Genomic DNA, 21,293 nt, shown 5'->3' on the forward strand with positions numbered 1-21,293 from the left:
TCTCTCTTTCTCTCTCCTGTGCCTCCTCTTTGCACCCTTTCCTCCCCTCTCTTCTCTCGATCTCTCTCTCCTTTAATAAAATGTTATTATACCGGTAGAAGGCCAACATCTAAAGCTTACAAAAAGCGTGAAACGATTATATGGATCGAAAGAGGGATGAGATAGACCGGGAATACTTATCATTTCCATTAGTGGAACTCTTCAAATTAAAGGCACGTAAAGTCGTGCTACCGGGACAAAATAATGTAAATACATTACTTAGGCATACGTAATATGAATTATGGTATCGAATACATATTATAACCGACTGCAAACCACACCACTGATTAAAATTCTAAAGTCAAATTTAGGAATTGATTATTCTTAAAAGAAAACAGACGATATCAAACTATGTGAGGGAGAGAAGCTACTAAATTTACCAAATCTGACCGTACCGATATAAAGCATCAATTGCAAGAAGAACTGTGAGGAGAAAAACCTATATGCACATCCAACACAAGAAATTTTCTTGTAATTAATGTGAGTAATATGTTTTTAAAGTTATTCTGTCAGACTATGAAGATATTCTATTTTATCATACAATTAGGACAGGTTCATATGGCATGGACTTTGTAATCGTAGACGTACCCCCCCCCCCCCCCCCCCCCCCCCCCCCCCCGGTCAATCTCCATATATTAGAACAAGTTATATACATTTATATGCCAAACTGCATTTTTTAAAGACGTTTATAACACTAATTAACACACCTAATGCGTTTCCAAACTGCATCTAAGCTAATTTGAAAATTACAAAATATTGATGGACTTGGATGTCCAGAGAACATCGTTGTTAGGAATTTTTAAAATAGGTGTGGTGGAGTTTAAAAAACATGTAATATCTTTAATAAGATGGTGTTAGAATATTTGAAAAATGCAGTTTGACTAAAGGTAATTTTATTTAAAAATACACCATGTATTTTAACTCTTAACAAATGGGGTGGGGGTGCTATGTACGTTTCGTTCCGTTTATGTCCCAGTAATCTCGCACTTGCTCGCGAGATTTGTGCATTTTCTTACCAATGACGCACAAGAGTCATCAAAGCGCGATAACTCTAACGAGCTGGTAATGAGAAGTATTCACACATTTCAGAGAAATTATTGCCAACAACAAAAAAAATATTTTTTTAAAAGGGGGGGGGGGTATTTCGGGTGTCTGTGGTTTACGTGCCTAATCTAGCTTTCGATATCATCAAAATCATCTTCTAAATATTTTGCTAAAATATAGGAATTGAATATGTCCCAATATATCAAGATTGTCCGGTTTAATTGTGTGGTCAATTGCACTTATACATGTACTTGTTTTTAAATTATAAACAGTGCTCAGAATTAAGATCTTTCAATATTTAATATTCAAGCTTTTTCTTACTTTGAAATTACATGCTTTGATTTGAAGTTCCACATCATAGACGTAAAAGAAAGGGTCTTCTGCTTAAACGTCTATGGCCACATGTATTTATGAAGTTTTTCTGTTAATTTTTTGTCTGTAAGAATTAGAGTACACACGTATATATAATTTTATGAAATCTAAAGATTATGTTTATTACTTTTTGGACATAAATTCCCCTCATGATTTTAATTATTTTTCCCAACAATTGCAGAAATATGATTAATGAAATTAGCTCATTTCCGTATATAATCCTGTGTATGAGTGGAACGAAAACCTTGAGTGTGGTGTTCTTACAGTCATATAATTTTAAATATTATCCGCCTTGTTTAATTTCCCGAGTACGGTTTTTACTTCTAGTTATCTGCAATACTTCCTGTTGCTTTTTTGGGACTGTCACTGTGTCAGTTTCGGGAGTTTGCATGCAATGTTAATTGCCAGTTGTGCAGTATAAGTGTGTATAACCCACAGTTGTGCTTAAAGGTTAAATAACTGTATCGTAAAATGTCGTATGTTTATAGTGAGTGACTCGGATTTGTGACTTAATAAACGGAGTTTGACCCACTTTTGTGAGATGTGAATTTAACCAAACTTTCGACAAAGTCTATATTTTAATTTGTACCTTCAGTATCATCACTATGGACGATATTTTCTCCCAAGTCCGTGAAGGCAACGCGTTCCAAGTTCGAATGTGGCTGGATAACACGGAAAATGATCTCAATCAGGGGTAATGTAATCATTTCCGGTCTAGATTATTATTCTCGAGATATGTAATTAAATTTTGCATTCTTTCCGTATATTCTTTGCACAGCCTGAGGAATGATATATTGGTTAAATGGCACAAACATCTTTTATTATGATTTACAGCACTATTTACTCTGATATTAAGGTACTCCCATAAATGGATTTCTTTACTCAACTTTGCATTTGGGGTACACTGCAGGGATATTCGTGCTATTAATTTGTTTTCCCTTGCAATCAATTGTGGTGTAATTATTATAGGAATAACTTGAACTTTATATATGTTTCGTTCCTATATCTAACATGTCATCCATGCATACTGTATTATTGTACATCAGAATACTTGGCATGAACATTGTATTTGTCACTATTTACATAGCAAGTGCATCTTGATAACAATCCCTTGTTTTGTTTATTACATATTCAAACAGCAGCACTCCATCACCGGATATACTGTTTACACAAGAATTCAAGGAATGCTGCTGCAGTTAACTACACTGTACAATAGGGTTTTTGATTTGAGTAAAATAACTTGTTGATTTGGGGAAATTTGATATAGAAATTTTAACAATGAAACTCATCTGATAAAACTTGTGCAAGTTCTCAAAAGTCCTCTTATATTTTTCACAGTAACCAATTCATCTTTTGAAATATGATTGTTGCTGTCATAAAGTTTTGCAAAGTCTTCTATAGTTCCTACCATAACCAGTGCCACACACGCTGATCTGGCAGCTGGGTGACTAGAGTAGACTCTAAATTGAACACCTGTGGAATTTGATGCCACCACTGAGCATGAACATTGTGTATTGAACAGCTACCTCATCACCTAATCTTTAGTACAATGCTTACTTACCATGAGTAAAAAAAAAAAAAAAATAACAGCACAGGAATATTGTCATTGTAATAACTAGGATTTAAGTAAAACATATGAAACAATCCATTAATACATGAAATATGCATGAGGCCCCAGCAATGGGGAATATAGAAGAAACAAAGTTATAAATTATTGTTTATGTAGTAATTTCAAATAATTCTTCTCATGAAATCCATTGATAAAACCTCTGCCAAGGAGGTTAATGTTTTGGTCCTGTTTGTGTATATGCTTGAGTTATAATAATGCATAAAAACTATGGCTTGGATTGCATTCAAATTTTCACAAAAAGTTGGATTTGATGACTTGAATGTAGTAGTAATCTGGAAGAGAGTAGAGGTTTGTGAGCTTTACAGAGGTTGCAGTCTCTGAAAGCTCCTGTTAAATGATATTAGAGATACATTTGTATATACATGTAATATGGTTGTAAGAATGTATTGTAGTACAAAAGCAGGGTTTCAAGCTAACTTTTTATATCACAGTCCAGCCGGACTGATGGAGTATAATTTCAACTGGTCCGCAGAAAAATTTACCAGTCCAATAGAGTTTTCCAGAAATAATTAAACATATTTCATTAATGTTATTAAAATGAAATTTAACTCAATATGCCTCAGACAATATTGTAACACTTAAATGTGGGATTTATATTTACGAATCAGATTAGTCTGATATCTACAGATCGAAGCATGCATGTGTGTGTAAAATTCTCCAAAATGATGCTTTAGAAAATTAACCAGTCTCATCGGACTGACTAAAACAAATATCAGTCAGTCCGCCAGCCTTTTAATCAGTCACAGACTGACGGGCATATGTTAATTTTGAGCCCTGAAAAGTATATGTAATATGCAGTACCTGTAATTAATGAAGACAATTTTCCTTAAAAAAATATGAACCAAAAACAAAAAATGATTATGTACATTCCTTGAATTTTTTTTTCAGTGATGACCACCGTTTTAGCTTACTACATTGGGCAAGTCGTGAGGGACGCACCAATATCGTTGATATGCTCATCCAGAGAGGAGCACGCATCAATGCTACTAATATGGGAGATGACACAGCACTGCATCTTGCAGCTAGTCATGGACACAGGGAGATAGTTGTAATGGTAAGAGCATGGTTCACGACCACACTGCAGATTTGAATTTCCAAGAATCATTTGTAAACTTTTTGCTTTTCTTCCGATTTTAAATTTGAACTGAAGTTGTGCTGTATATTATGAATAATGTTTAACTTTCAAAAGCCAAATTGTGTATTTACATGTAGCTGTTACTAGTATATTGTCAGTTTGTTATGGTAATATTCTTTTCCAGCTCATTCATAATAAGGCAAATATAAATGCCATAAATGAACATGGAAATACTCCACTACATTACGCTTGCTTCTGGGGTCAGGATTATGTGGCTGAGGTATGAATTATTTTATATGTGTGTGTGTGCGTGTGTATGTCAAAATGAAATAGACTTGGCAGTACTACAAAACACATAGGATGTACATATATCTTACCTCATATTCAATTGATTTCTTAAAAATGTACAATAAAAATAGCATACCCCTGCAAACAAAGTTTGGGATATATAGGATATGAGATTCACCATGTCTGTCTGCCACATCCGTCTGTCCCATTTTAATAGAAATATTTTGTCCAGGCTATCACACATGGCACAAAGATTGATTATGAACAGAAAATGTGTTATGACCCTGAAATAAAAGTCAATGGTAAGAACTTAAATATTTGTTTTGTCCATAATTTTTTTTTTTTTGCAATGAAGATATATGAGAAGCTCATGCATACTTAGCACAAAGGTCGCTTATGGCCAAATGCTGTGTCTTTAGCCTGAGTCAGGGCCATTTTGTCGAATTCAAGATCACTGGTAAAGAAACAAAAATTTTGAAATTTGTGCCTGAATCAAAGCTTTAATATTTCATACATGTCACATAGACTGCATAAAATAGATAATGTTTATTTATCCGAAACTAATGTCATTTGGCCAAGGTCAGTATCATTTGGCTAATGTCAATGTGACTGGAAAAATTATGCAATATACCACACAGTTTGAATAAGCCCTGTGGGATATCATTCCTGTAAGGACAGCTCTAGTGATTGATAACTTTCATCATTCTTCAGTACAGTGATGACTTTCATCATTCTTCAGTATAGTGATAACTTTCATCATTCTTCAGTACAGTGATGACTTTCATCATTCTTCAGTACAGTGATAACTTTCATCATTCTTCAGCATAGTGATGGCTTTCATCATTCTTCAGTATAGTGATGACTTTCATCATTCTTCAGTACATGCAGTGATAACTTTCATCATTCTTCAGTACATGCAGTGATAACTTTCATCATTCTTCAGTATAGTGATGACTTTCATCATTCTTCAGTATAGTGATGACTTTCATCATTCTTCAGTACATGCAGTGATAACTTTCATCATTCTTCAGTACATGCAGTGATAACTTTCATCATTCTTCAGTATAGTGATGACTTTCATCATTCTTCAGTATAGTGATGACTTTCATCATTCTTCAGTATAGTGATGGCTTTCATCATTCTTCAGTATAGTGATGACTTTCATCATTCTTCAGTACAGTGATGGCTTTCATCATTCTTCAGTATAGTGATGGCTTTCATCATTCTTCAGTACATGCAGTGATAACTTTCATCATTCTTCAGTACATGCAGTGATAACTTTCATCATTCTTCAGTATAGTGATGACTTTCATCATTCTTCAGTATAGTGATGACTTTCATCATTCTTCAGTATAGTGATGACTTTCATCATTCTTCAGTATAGTGATGACTTTCATCATTCTTCAGTATAGTGATGACTTTCATCATTCTTCAGTATAGTGATGACTTTCATCATTCTTCAGTACAATGATGACTTTCATCATTCTTCAGTATAGTGATGACTTTCATCATTCTTCATTATAGTGATGACTTTCATCATTCTTCATTATAGTGATGACTTTCATCATTCTTCAGTATAGTGATGACTTTCATCATTCTTCAGTATAGTGATGACTTTCATCATTCTTCAGTATAGTGATGACTTTCATCATTCTTCAGTATAGTGATGACTTTCATCATTCTTCAGTACAATGATGACTTTCATCATTCTTCAGTATAGTGATGACTTTCATCATTCTTCAGTATAGTGATGGCTTTCATCATTCTTCAGTATAGTGATGACTTTCATCATTCTTCAGTATAGTGATGACTTTCATCATTCTTCAGTATAGTGATGGCTTTCATCATTCTTCAGTATAGTGATGACTTTCATCATTCTTCAGTACAGTGATGGCTTTCATCATTCTTCAGTATAGTGATGGCTTTCATCATTCTTCAGTACATGCAGTGATAACTTTCATCATTCTTCAGTACATGCAGTGATAACTTTCATCATTCTTCAGTATAGTGATGACTTTCATCATTCTTCAGTATAGTGATGACTTTCATCATTCTTCAGTATAGTGATGACTTTCATCATTCTTCAGTATAGTGATGACTTTCATCATTCTTCAGTATAGTGATGACTTTCATCATTCTTCAGTATAGTGATGACTTTCATCATTCTTCAGTACAATGATGACTTTCATCATTCTTCAGTATAGTGATGACTTTCATCATTCTTCATTATAGTGATGACTTTCATCATTCTTCATTATAGTGATGACTTTCATCATTCTTCAGTATAGTGATGACTTTCATCATTCTTCAGTATAGTGATGACTTTCATCATTCTTCAGTATAGTGATGACTTTCATCATTCTTCAGTATAGTGATGACTTTCATCATTCTTCAGTACAATGATGACTTTCATCATTCTTCAGTATAGTGATGACTTTCATCATTCTTCAGTATAGTGATGGCTTTCATCATTCTTCAGTATAGTGATGACTTTCATCATTCTTCAGTATAGTGATGGCTTTCATCATTCTTCAGTATAGTGATAACTTTCATCATTCTTCAGTATAGTGATGACTTTCATCATTCTTCAGTATAGTTATGACTTTCATCATTCTTCAGTATAGTTATGACTTTCATCATTCTTCAGTATAGTGATGACTTTCATCATTCTTCAGAACTTGACAATGTGATATTCCTTGTTGTAGGACTTAGTTAACAATGGTGCCTTAGTTGGAATGGCTAACAAATTTGATGAAACTCCTCTAGACAAAGCCACAAGGAGACTGGCAAATATCCTGAAAGGTAAGGATGTTTAACAGTACTAAAATCAACTTTCACTATGATTCTTGTTTGCATGAATGAAGTAAGCAGTTCAAGTTTTTGTATACCACAGATCGAGCTGTCCAGCTTGGACAAGATTTGCAGAAAATTCCTTTTAAAGACAGGAGTTGGCTAGGATATAAGACAAGAAGCAGTAAGTTGGATAAGTTTGTGTGATTACAGTTTAACCCCACTATACCAATAATCAGAATGTTTTTGTGATTTTACTATGTCTCACGACGCGATGAGCTCGCTCCAATGATTATGCAATTGAGTCACGTGGTTTGCTCTTCATCAGCTGAAAAATGATGGGGACTACCCATAATGCCTCCGGAAAAATGTCGCCGTCACTGCGGTATACTTCATTGACAACCCTGTAGATAAAACAAATAAATAATTTGGAAAGTACCACAAATGATTTTAAATTCCAAACAAGCTTTTCCATACCTTTCCTGTATGTTTTGTTGTGGATAACTGATTGGTTTGGAAGAAAAAAATATCGCAGCTAATGATGACGTCACAATGCACTGTTTACATCAACCACGTTATATTTCCCGCGTTAAATGAAATGTCTAAAGTCGTGTTGTAAGATGTCGTGGGTCTTCGCTCGTCTCAACGGTCACACCGTATACATATTATTTCAGCAAATTATGGTACATTTACTTCGCAGGTCATTCATGTTTAATGAAGTTCTATTAAGATTTTCTGCAATTTTTTTTTCCACAGGAGATGCACTTTTGTCCAGACATACAGGAATAGATATAGAACAACTAAGTCTCACTACGCATATGGCTAACACTCATTCAGGGGAGGTACCCAACACTGTTTTTTACATTGTCATAATGCCTTTCACTTAGCTGTTAAAGACCAGAAAATTCATATTATGCAGTTTTTATTCTACTTAGATAAATGCATGGTAAATGTACCAGTTGAAGTTTTCAAGCTTTGTAGAACGAATGATTTTGAATGAAAGAACAAATTTAAGATGGAGATGGGAGAAACGCACTGCTTTTTTCTGATGATTGACCCGAGATATTCAGTTGATCTGTAGCTCTACATTTCATCAGGTTTGGAGAGGACAGTGGCAGAAGAATGACATTGTTGCCAAAATTTTGTCACTTCGGGAATGTACTGTAAGAAACTCTAGAGACTTCCAAGAGGAGTTCCCTAGACTAAGGTAAGTGTGTTTGTATAATTAGTACATTTTCCTCTGAAAATGTCAAAAAGTAAAAACTTTCAAAGACAAACAGTTTTTGATATACTAATTTTAAGTACTTGACTGATAACATTACTAGTCACTTAAAATTCATGTCACTGTTTGTGCTAGTGCTTGGTAGTACCATATAATAAGTATTTTCTGTGGTTGGAAATTCTTGCAATTCATTAAATCGTGATATTTTGATTTTTGTGTTGTAAATAACCTGCAAAACATGAAATACAATGTGATGACATTTTAGTACAAGCTACAGAAATTATCATTTATATTCTGTCTCAGACATACACAAACTGATATATCAATTAATAATTATACAATGAATAAAGTCTACCCATATTTTAGAATATGTCAAATTTTTCTCCCCTGTTTTACAGGATTTCTTTTATTTTTTCAACAACAAAAAAATTGATAAATAGATACTAGTAAATGAATAAATTGGAGACAAACTGAGAATAAAAAGTAAAGTTCTAGATTCAAGCAGTCAGTCAGAAAAATAAAAATGAAGTGAAAAATTGTAATCAAAAATGTTATTTTTAAAATCCAGGATGGATTTTTTTTTCAATCGCCTTTAAAATTGTTATTTGCCTGAATTTGGATTTACAATAGATTTTATTGGTAATGTTAATTAGAATAATGAACTATTCTTAGATTTTCCCTTCCCTTCTTTTTGTATTTTTTAATTGATTAATTTATTTATTTTGTACTTCAAGTCTTAACAGAGGGTAGTTTCTTGCATGAATTGCCAGTTGGACAGACAATCCCATAGTCTTCTCTCGGTTTATTTACACCTTTTTTATTTGCATTGATGGTCAAGGAGAAGAAATAAAACAGGAATGTCAATGTATGATTATCAAGATACTGCATCAGCATGAACAGTGTTTACCAGACTTAATATCATGGGATTATTTTAGTTGTAGGATTTTATTTCCTGCAAAAACCGGACAGCAACAAAAATACTGATTACAATGTATATAGTACTAATTCTCTTCTCTACATGTATGTCTACCTTTTGAGATTTACTGGTACATGTAAGTAAAAGATAAAATTTGACTTTCAGAATTTTTAATCATCCAAACATACTACCGGTCCTGGCTTGTTGTAATCAACCCCCTAACCTGGTGGTCATCAGTCAATTTATGCCTTATGGGTCTCTGTTTAATGTTTTACATGGAGAAACAGGTACATTTTCCTTCATAGATACTTTGAGTCCTTCTCACGAAAGCACAAAGTAAAAAAGATAGAACAGTTGTAGAATAACTTAATTGTAAAATATACTTAGATCCCATAGAGATGGGAACTAAAGATGGATAATGTACATATAACAAAGTTTATTGCTCTGAGGAAAATGAACTTCTTGAAATCGTTGTTTGGCAACATTTCATGTGCACATATCTGAAGCACAGTATTTTGCACATTGTAGGAATAGTTGTGGATCAGAATCAAGCCCTAAGATTTGCCATTGACATCGCTCGTGGGATGGAGTTCCTACACACTATTGAGCCAGCCATCCCAAACCTAATACTGACCAGCAAACATGTCATGGTAAGTCATTCATTTACAATGCCAGACTATCAGGTAGACTTGTATTAAAGAATACCTGTTTGTCTGTGATCAGTGAAGTTTGTAACCATTGTGAATATGTAATTACATCTATTTCTATCAATGGAGTTATGATTTGTTGAAGGATATACACTATACAGTGCTACCTCAGTATACCCCCAATACCACCATAATTTAATTAAAAAATACTTCTCTTCAAGTTAATACACACAATCTAAATCCAAATTTATTTGCCTACCACCATCTATCCCTAGTTTTTGAAAAACAAATTCTTAAATTAATTAATATTTACTCCTGATAGCATTGGATAATCTTAGGAGGATTATTGCCAGTGATTGGTTTTGATCATGCCTCCAACAACAGTCAATGATATACTTAGGTAGCACTGCACTAACTGCAGGAATGTAGTTCTATGAGGAAAAAATGCCAAAGAGCTCCTTCTGCAGCTAGCACTGAACATTATTATCAAGTATTTTAATTTTCAACAACATTTTTTGTCACCATAGTCTTTGTATATTAATGTTGACTAAAAGTAAATGTAAGTAGTAGCCATTGGAGACAATTGATATTAAATTTTCCAGCAGTTCATCACAATAGTTTGGTTTTCTAGATTGATGAGGACTTGGCTAAAATAAATATCGATGACCCTAAGTATTACGCTCCAGATGGCACCATTAACGGAGGGGTAATGGAATGTGCCCATTGTGTGTAGTTCCTACTAACTTGTCATTTCAACCAATCATCATCATTCTTATTATTCATTTAGGATCAGCAAAAAATGATCCAATCATCATCAGTTTGAGTCAGTTATAGATTATTACTTTGTCTTTACTTTGATAGAATTAGGAAGTATAGTTCTTTATACTATTATGTTCTGTTGCTCTGTGTAACAAAGAAAATCTTACTTTTTAGAAAATCTGCTGTTTGATAACTAATATTGTCAGAGAAAATACAGCCAAACGTTCATTGATAATTTTGTAATTATAAAGTTTAAACTTCACTCCAAAAATAAAAATATAAATATACAATGTAATGCATCAAATCAGAATAAAGTTTTTGAGAAATTTTAAAATGATAATTTTACACGTCTAACAAATTTGTCAACAGTAACACTGCACACTTTCTGAGTGACCCAGTGCAATTTATGATACTTGCACTTGACAACTGTATGTGCAGTGTTCCTCTTTAACAAGTATTTACATTTAGTTTTCTTTTGATGCAGTCATTTCTTTCACTGGCAGTAAAGGTCAGCCATTCAGTCAAATAATTATTCAGCTACATTTGTTATGGTTTGTAATAAAATTTTCTGTAATGTTTACAGATTGACAGTAATTTTGCACAGGTTTATTTCAAAATTCTTATGTGTACATTGATATAGATTTCTATTACAAACACTAATGTAGTCTTTTCCAAAAAATTTAAGTTTAAAGTGTGAAACATTACATATATATATGCATATAGACGTTTAGTATGTATAAAACTTTATCAATATATACACTGTACAATTTTTATATATATATATACTTTTACTAGTATTCATTGGTATGTAGTGTAAACATATGTAAAGTCCATTCTGTTAAGGAATTTCAGTATAAACTTTATTGACTAGCCCTAAGGTATACATGCTCATTTATACAATATTTCGCCTGTGAAAATATTCATTTGAATTATTCTGAATTACAATTAAAAAATTATAGCTAATATTAAATACATGTATTTAATGTAGACTCCATATAAATGCAGCATGTACAGTATTTTAAATAGATTATCATATAATGTCTACCGATGAAGGGTAATAAATATGTAATGCTGCAGTCAGCAACAGCCTCATGTCAATGAATAGGGTGATATTATATAAATAGTGCACGTAGTGGAAGTGGAGGGCAACATTGAAAATTTTCACCTCAAGAAAACCATTGTCGACTGAGGTGCAGCTAAGGTTGACAATGATTTTCGAGGGGTGAAAATTTTCAATGTTACCCTCAACTACATGTACTATTTGTTTTATTTTATATATATACATGTATATATATATATATAAAAGCACTAAGTTCCAACAACACCCGATACCTAAAAGTGTCGGATCCACAACATGGATACAAGGTCAAATACAAAAATTATACAAAGCACTAAAATGACCAACAACACGAACAACCAGATTGTCAAATTTTTGAGACGACCTGTCCCTTCTTCAGGACAAACGAAAAGAATTACATAATGTGGCCAATATCAACAGAGAATAATAACAAAAACTACATATAAATACATCTAGCACTACAAGTACACTAATCTACAAACGTATTTACAACACAGACTACATGTTTTTTTGTCTTTAGGCTTGCCAATCAATGTTAAAAGTGGAGCGAATTAGGACATGCCTTATTCGTCCAAAGAGCTGATCCAAAATCTTGGACAATTTGACAATCTGGTTGTTCGTGTCCTTGGTCATTTTAGTGCTTTGTGTGTGTGTGTGTGTGTGTGTATATATATATATATATATATATATATATATATATATATATCAATGCACAAAAATTCATCCATATATATATTTTTTTATCTAGATTGTCATAACCATGTAACAAGAAAATTTCAACATGGTGGAATCGATTCAAAGTTAACCAGTTGAAAACATTGCTTTCTATGATAGCTACATGGTACATAAATACACCAAATATAACTGCTAGGGTACCAATTTTTAATCAGTCGAATTTTTCACCCCCATTTTTTATTTTTGTCCATTTATTTTCATCCTTAATGGACAAATTGAAAACTGGGAAAAGAATTTAACTTTTAAAAGTAACTAATAAAATTTTGCATTTTGGCGAATTATAAACAGAACAAAATCCTTTGCCAATGCATCTTGACAAAAATGACAATGAGAGAAAATTTCAGGATTTACGGTAAATGGTTATATTGTAATTATGAATCATACCAGCGACATGTCTCCTTCATTTTAAAATAAAGTTTCATAAAATATCCGGGAGGGGGGGGGGGGTATGTAATATTACAAGCTTGTGACATGAGTGTTGTCTTCTGATACGTCATGTCATTCTTGACCTCACTCAGTCCTTTCACTGGTGAGCGTCTAGGTCTGATGTGAGGTGTTATAGAGTGATGTTATGTGATGACCTTTATGTAGTTGTCATTAGCCTTTGCAGCTGCTGATTGGCTCCTGTTTTTGGTTTGACTATATTTCTGGAAAGCATGTCCTGATTATTTTGTTTATAGTTCTATATGAAGCTGATGGCAATAATGCAGAATAGTAGAGATACATTTACAACATCCTATATATTCTATATGCATGATGGACTTATTAGAAACTTATGAGTGGTGAAGCTTTGATATGAAATTTATATTTTTTAACTTAGGGATTATCAGTGTGATTTTCCCCTTAAATATTGTGTCATGTGTTTGGATTTTAAAGTGTGTAATTGATTCGTGTTGAAGGTCACGTACTCTCACTTCTGTAACGACTGAAACATGTTATATTTCAACACTGACAGATTGATGAGGATCTAACAGCCAGGGTCAACATGGGGGATCACAAATTCTCCTTCCATGAACGTGGGAAACTCTACTCCCCTGCCTGGATGTCCCCAGAAGGTAATCAATTTGGCCGATTCCAAAACTTTTTCATCTTTATGGGGATCTCTATGGTTAAAGCAACATGACCAGCAATTTTCATTTTCTTGGTCAATCATAAAAACTGGCAATATCAACATATAGTATAGTTTTATGAAGGGATGGCAAAGATCAGAGGACATTTTGTTTTTGACCTGCCTGTGTCTGTCTGAAACTTTGAACTTGCTCATAACTTTTGAATGGAGAGTAACAGGGCTTATATGTGTTTTGAACTTGTGACCTTGATCTTGGAGTTCGACGTACTTTGAAGAAAAGTTAACCTAGCAAATATCTCTTGAAATATTTAAGGAAGAGCTCTCATATTTTGTATATAGATTCCTTATGACAAGGCCTTTCATTTGTTTCTTTGTTGCCACCAGGGGCATGGTGTTTCACAAATGCATTTTGTGTTTACATGCATGTACAATGCATCACATGAAAGCTCTACTGTAAACTAAATGAACCAGGCATGTCGCTTTAAGGAGTACACTGAGTGGCCAAAAGTATTGCAACAAACATGGCTGACGTCATCACAATGTAAATAACAGCTGCATGGAAAAAACCAACTTTCAATGAAATAAACATTATTTATTTACCATTTTTTTCTAGTATTTTGTTGCAAAGTCTTTCTGAATAATAACTTGTCATAGTCTTGAAGATATTGAAGCATGGAAGCTACGGATATATGTTTGAGAGAGGTCATTCCAAATTTTTGTCACTGCAGCCATTAGGTCATCCCGGTTTTTAATATCATCAAACTCACGGGACAGTTTGATTTTGATACAACGCCAGACATTTTCAATGACATTAAGGTCCGGGGACTGTGCAGGCCAGTTGAATTTTGGAATACCGTTTTCTTATTTCCAAGTATTGGTCTGTCTAGAGGAGTGGGGGTGGAATTATCGTCTTGGAAAATAAATTGCTGATTTCCAAAAATTTTGCTAACAACGGGCCATAAGTGATTATCCAGCAATTCAATATACCTTGCTGAGTTTAGATTTCTATCAACAGGTACACGAACACCAATACCATAATAGGTAATACACCCCTAAAACATACAATTAACTTACTCTCACGGGCGTTTTGCGTTGGTTCAGACGGTAAGGTTTCCCCTTCTCGGACGATTTTCTCCACAAACTTACAGAGTTATTTTGTCCAATGACTACCTGTGTTTTGTCTGAGAAAATAACTTTCTACCACTGTTCAGGTTTCCAATGTCTTTTCCTCGGCACCACAAAATTCGGCGTTGTTTGTTGACTTTGGCGATGGTAAGCGTTTTTTGAATTTTGCCCCTCCTGTATCCTTCCTGGTGTAACTTACGACGAACAGTTCTCATGGACACATTTGTACCTTCATTCCTATTAAAAGTTGATGTAATGTCTTGAAGAAATTGTCTTCTGTTAATTTTCAGAAAGCGATAAAGTTTCCGATCACTCAGTGTACATCATGAAATGCTCTATCTAGTATTATTTTTTGTTGTTTTTTCTTAAATACTTTGGCAAGAAATACATGAAAACAGAAATTACTTTCACCTTTCTTTAACCTGCAGAAAGGGATTGGGCAGGAATTTTTGTTGTGTTGACTCAGTATCAAAATAATGATTTGGTTAAGATTCACCTTATACATCTCTGATACAGCACTACAGAGACGACCAGAGGACATAAACCAGAAAGCAGCAGACATGTGGAGCTTTGCTGTACTGCTGTGGGAGATGGAAACCAGAGAAGTACCTCATGCAGAGCTGTCACCCATGGAGACAGGAATGAAAGTGAGATATACTATAATCTTCTATTCAGATGAATTTTTTTGTCTTTGACCATGTAAATTACTATATCATGTATACTAGGTTGTCATATTTACAGAGAAGTACATGTACATTTTTTTTCATTGAAATTTTGTTTGTTATCTGTATTTGTAATACTGTAGGTGGCTGGCCTCTACACAACTAATAATCCTCATCACACAAATTACTTTAAAGACCCAAAAAACCCACTGTAGGGTTTCTCCACAGATCAGTGAATGTGGGCGGAGCTTATCCATGGTCAATGTTATTTACCTGGCCAAGAGATCAGTTGTGTATATTTATATGATATACACAGGAAACTTCTCAGGTTATCACAAATTATGCTTAGTGTCTTGATTTGTGCAAAAAAATAATTAAAATTTCTACCTACATGCATACCGCATTTCTATTTCCCGTAAACCTTCAAACTTGGTCATATTTATGTATTGCAGATAACAAGTTTAGCCCATTTCTAAACCTGTGCTTTTTAAAACTTCTAATTAAACTGTTATATATTGTATATAAATAATTTCCTAAATATAATATTACCCGGTGTTTCCTGGTGTCCTGGGAGTTCACGGTGTCATGGGTGTAGTAGGTAAAATATCCATGTTTCGAAAGAATGAATAAATCCAAGTAGATCTGTGTACATGTACAACCAAATGAAGAATGATCAAGATACCCCTCAATATGGGTCGTCTGTAGGGTTTCAGTGGCTGTAGTATTTATGTAATGGTGGTATCCCAAACAGAAGCTGACACGAAGTCTAACCCCCTCCCTATCTCTTGAAGGTTTCTGTGGGCATAGTGTTTGTGTAATGATGGTATCCCAAACAGAAGCTGACACATAGCTAGTCTACCCCCCCCCCCTTCTCTCTCCCTTACTCTCAATCATTGACTAAATTAGTAATTATTGTCATACGTATGTAACACTATTGTCATGCCATATTATTTCATCTATCTTTATTATTGCTACAGTTTTACACATTTCTCTCTCTCTCTCTTTATAAACATAAAACCGTCTCTCTCTCTCTCCCTTTATAAATATAAAGCCATGATAAATTATGGATAGAAATATCTCAATAACTTGTTTATGCTATTTTACTATTGTTTGATTTCTGATTGTGTAATTTATAATCCATGTGGTATCCCAAACAGAAGCATTTTTTTTTTTACTACTGCAACAGTTTTACGCATGGGCAATATAACCATTACATGTTGATGTGCTGCGCCAATAAAGAATTGTTCCTTTTTTATAAATATAAAGTCATAATAAATCACTAATAGAAAATATTCCAATAACTTATGTTTGTTTGGGTTTTTTTTTTATTATTATTGTTTGATTTCTGATTGTTTAATCTATAATACATGTATATAGATGGAGAGAGAAAATACAATAAATTGCATTGTGTAGGGGATGTTAACCATTAAAATATTCTAGGTGGGAGTTCAAGTTCAAGTTCTTTATTATCCTTGAGCCAAACGGCTCATCAGAAACAGAATAACATAAATATGGTATATACAGACGTCACACAGGAGAGTATACATAAATAGAACAAAAGCTAAATTAAGCATCTCTTTTTAAACATGCTAAATACAAGTATTTACCTAAATTAATCAATTCTTTGACATTTTGAACACTTAGTAATTGAACCAGTTTGAAAGTACTTGGTTTTTTATAATAATATCTTTTTATATATTTTGATCTCAGTTCTCAGTTCATTATAGAATGGACATTGAAGAATGAAATGGAATTCGTCTTCTACAACAGAAAAGCTACATTTTTCACAAGAACTATTGTTTTTTGCAATGCCATAATGTTTTCCATTTTCAATATTTAGATTATGAGATGAAGTTCTGAATTTAGTTAAATATTTCTTATATTTGCTATCGATAGGTTTGCACAGGTAATATTTAATATAGAAAGTGTCAATGAGGTGTTGATATAAGAAACCTTTAGACATTTTACAAATATCATTAAATATCTGTTGTTTTGTAGTATCAAATAGTCTTTGTTCAATAATAGAATATATGATTATATCAGGCATACCACTTTCAAACATATAATTCAATCCCAAACTACTTAATTCATTTTTAATATTTACAACCCATTCATCATTATGTGACAACATATCTTCATAACATGACTTAATGATACAATTATCACTTCTTCTGATTTTCAACCAATATTTAAAAATCCTTAATAGCCTATAAATTCTCAGCAGGAATCTTCTCAATTCACAATATACTAAAAAGTTACAAATGGATTTTTTAACACCCAGCAATCTTTGGAGGGAGTCAATGCTATCAAAACTCAGGTATACCAGGGCTTTCCTTGAGATCTAAAGACTCCCTATAGAGACTGGTAGATGGATTGGTATTCCATATAATGAAAGATTTTGTGTTTTGTGTAACGAATCGAAAATTGCAGACGAATTCCATTATATATTAGAATGCAATGCTTTGTCAAATATTAGAAAAGAATACCTACACAGTAGGTATTACACAAGACCTAATGTTATTAAATTTCATGAAATTATGTCAACCAGTAAGGTTAAAACACTTAAAAAACTCTGTATGTTTATCTCAAAAATCTATGAGTTAGTCTGTCCTCCTTAATATATTTTGTAAATACTTTTTCAATACATGTATATTGTATATTTGTACATATTCTGACCGTATTCTTACTCAAATGTATGTTTACTTAATGCACCTCATGTACCATGTATAATGTGGTTTGAGTGACTAAAATGAACTTGAACTTGAACTTGGTCATCACTAGCCATGATTGTTATCAAAACATCTTTCTCAGGTAGCTGTAGACCACAGTCTCTGCAAACTTCAATCAACCTAAAGTGTTTGATTGACCAGTGGCTTATCATTGATCACCACATGGGTAAAATTTGGGGGGCGTTAACTTAAAGTTGGGTCTTTAACAGTAGGATGCATGTCATTCGTAGAACACATGTTAAACAAAAATACAGCTAGATCATGTTTTTTTATTTAGAATGTTTTAAAAAAAACACCCAAAAAACCAGTATTTGAACTAGTACAGTCAAGGAACAATGATAACCCATGACAATTCAACAATTGCATTATAACTTTCTACAATAACAGTAAATGTACAGTTTCTCTTTAAATTGTGATTTCACATTCTGTTGTGCATGCATGTATCTAAAGACACCCCCCCCCCTTTTTTTTTTCATAAACCCAGAAAAGAAAAATATAAGAAAGACCAGTATATTACATATTACATATTGTAAATCCTTCATTGAAAAATAACAGCTACATAGGAGAATTTTTTTGGAGAAAAACCACCGATGAAGACTACAAGTTTCTTAATTTCAGAAATTACTGTTTTTCAATTACCTGTGTAATGACATGTACAAAATGCATATTTAAATAATAAATATCCTTTTTAAAAATTAAGTGTAAAAGAATTGGGAAGTGTAACAAAAAAAAGTGTACATAGGTAATATTTTACAGATTGCTATGGAGGGTCTGCGATTGACACTACCACCTGGAATCTCCTCACATATGGCTCGCCTTGTAAAGATCTGCAGCAATGAAGAGCCGGGAAAACGCCCAAAGTTTGACATGATTATCCCAATTCTAGAGAAATTGAAGCAGAAATAGGACAAAATCTAGTTCAACAAATGACATGTGGACAGTTTAGATCTATCCATGAATTTTATGCAAAAAGTGCCAAGTGTAATTCGTATATCTATGTATTGTTTAGTTTAGTTTTTTTGCATGCTGTCTAGATAGAACTGCTGCAGGTAAAGTGTCTCTAGCTTTTCTGTTCCAATTTAACCAGTACACATAGCAGTGCAAGTGTATTTTTAAAAAGTGAGAGCATTTTCTGATGTTATTACAAAGATTGTAGATGATGAAAGGAAACACAAACTTCACCTGTAAAAGATGTAACAAAACTTATTGCTCTTTACTGCTTTTCCCAAAGTACCTCAAAGGTACTGCGATGCATTTTTAAAAATTAGGGAAATGTGATTACTTTGAAATACAAAATTGCTTGTAGCAATGAATTCAACTGCTACAGAATTATGTCAATTAAAACAGGTGGTTGAAATTTGATAAAGAGTGTCTCAGGAAATTTTATTTATGTATAAATCTCAGAGATGAATGATGAGATGAGCATTTACACAATATCTTATGTTGGTCTAGAACCTGTAGCTGGTGCTAAATGTCTTCCCGTGTATATTGTATGTCTACATGCAATAAAGGTACCTTATTACTGCCAATCATCTCGCATTTTTATTATTTCTATCACATTATTTATCAATTTTATTGTACAATTATTATCATTATATATCTGTTTATTATGTGTGCTATATGAATGATGCAGTATGAAGGAATTTTAGATTTCAATTGCTGTTTTTACATTTAATACGTCACCTGTATAATTTGTAATTAGTTTAAACAACAAGTTTCTGTGTATTGTTTAATGTGAGGTATATTAAGAAAAAATGTAGTGATTATTCATCATATTTAATATTGTTCATAATGAATGATATAGTTTTAAAGTAATTGATGAATAAACACAGAAATATCAAATATGATTAGCATAGTGGTGAAAAGTACTGTCTTCATTATGCTGCTTTTGAATTCGTTCAGAACTATTTTTAATATGAAATAATTGTTTTTCATTAAGCGATATTTGAATTTTTGTTTAAGTACATGTACATGTATATGAATTATATCTGAGCATTGTTCAACATACAATGTATATTCAAAATATCCAAAAATTTACAATGTTTTTCAAAGTTTGGAATATATATCATTTGATCCAATCTTTACACTGTCACACAATATATTTTTCTTAGAATGAGGCACAAGTTGACATTTGTGCAAAATGGGAATTAATAGAGCCATGCATGCCAAAGTAAACCTAGTTCTTTTTGTAACTACAAGTGGAAAAATAATTTTTATTCACCAATGAGTACTTATTTTTGCATGTAGGGTGACGTCATCATGAGTCGAACTCCTGGTTTACGTACACAATCATAGCTACATACTTCAGTCCAGTGTTAATCCTTATACTTGCATAAGAAAATCATAAGTATTTAGAAGGTTCTGCAACATTTTTAGATTGGTAAATACAAAAAAATGTTTTCAAAATAGATGTATTATATAAAGACGTGTGTATACTGTGTAGAGGTATATTTAAGGAAATGTATGGATGAAATGATATGTTACTGCATCAGTTTCTTACCAATGTCATTATATGGCCTGTATGAATAAAAGTTTATGAAAAGGTATCCTGTTCTTGTGATGTAGTGGTATGATTCAAGGAAAGCCGTACTGAATGAAAGTTAAAAAGACCATAGCAATCATGATTTGAATTAGCTGCAGAACTGTAGCTCTCTTGGACACAGGACAATTTATCCCTAGAGAACTACAGTTTTGCTGCTAGATTTAAATCTGATATAGCTATCTTGCATATTATATCATGCTGTAGTACCTGTGTAGAATTTTATTTGTAGGTACAGTTTTTTTTGGGGGGTGGGGGGGGGAGGGGTTGGATATCTTTTTTTTGTACATGTGGATCATGTAATTTAGGTTGATTGCTACACATAAATTTTATTTAATGGCTCATTGAAATCGCTTATTTGCAAAGAGAATGCAATTTTTATTATTCTAGAAAAAAATGATGGCTTGTATCACCCTTTTAGTATATGCTTCTGATTGCTTCATATAAGATTCTTTAACAAGTCATTAAGGTAGTTCATTACAATAAGACTTATACTTTTTATGATGCTACGTCACAAGATGGCAATTAAGATATTTTGTGAAATTATTTGTATTGATCGGTTTGTTTGTCTATT

The 21,293-nt window shown here is 32.9% G+C and overlaps 1 protein-coding gene across 4 annotated transcripts; it reads left to right on the plus strand.

The window, feature by feature from the left end:
- Positions 1–1,770: 1,770 nt before the first annotated feature.
- LOC125681998 (integrin-linked protein kinase-like) lies at positions 1,771–20,726 on the plus strand. Of its 4 annotated transcripts, XM_048922366.2 has the most exons (13): positions 1,780–2,149; positions 3,974–4,139; positions 4,345–4,440; positions 7,154–7,250; positions 7,342–7,422; positions 7,995–8,080; positions 8,336–8,445; positions 9,542–9,663; positions 9,905–10,026; positions 10,655–10,729; positions 13,551–13,650; positions 15,306–15,436; positions 18,937–20,726. In XM_048922366.2, exons 1-13 carry the CDS (start codon positions 2,061–2,063, stop codon positions 19,084–19,086), a joined length of 1,425 nt encoding a protein of 474 aa, XP_048778323.2. In that variant the 5' UTR covers positions 1,780–2,060; the 3' UTR covers positions 19,087–20,726. The 4 variants fall into 4 exon arrangements, with proteins under 4 accessions (XP_056013000.1, XP_048778323.2, XP_056013001.1 ...); XM_056157025.1 differs by lacking the exon at positions 10,655–10,729 and having other exon boundaries at positions 1,771–2,149; XM_056157026.1 differs by lacking the exon at positions 4,345–4,440.
- Positions 20,727–21,293: the final 567 nt, after the last annotated feature.

The sequence above is a fragment of the Ostrea edulis genome, chromosome 2, assembly GCF_947568905.1.
Source record: "Ostrea edulis chromosome 2, xbOstEdul1.1, whole genome shotgun sequence".
Classification (NCBI taxonomy): domain Eukaryota; kingdom Metazoa; phylum Mollusca; class Bivalvia; order Ostreida; family Ostreidae; genus Ostrea; species Ostrea edulis.

What these genes read in the sequence shown, in the direction of transcription:
- LOC125681998 (XM_048922366.2), top strand. Translation starts at nt 2,061, where the DNA reads ATGGACGATATTTTCTCCCAAGTCCGTGAAGGCAACGCGTTCCAAGTT. An exon ending in ACTGGCAAATATCCTGAAAG is followed by an intron (nt 7,251 to 7,341) that starts GTAAGGATGTTT and finishes TGTATACCACAG; the next exon opens with ATCGAGCTGTCCAGCTTGGA. An exon ending in ATGGCACCATTAACGGAGGG is followed by an intron (nt 10,730 to 13,550) that starts GTAATGGAATGT and finishes CAACACTGACAG; the next exon opens with ATTGATGAGGATCTAACAGC.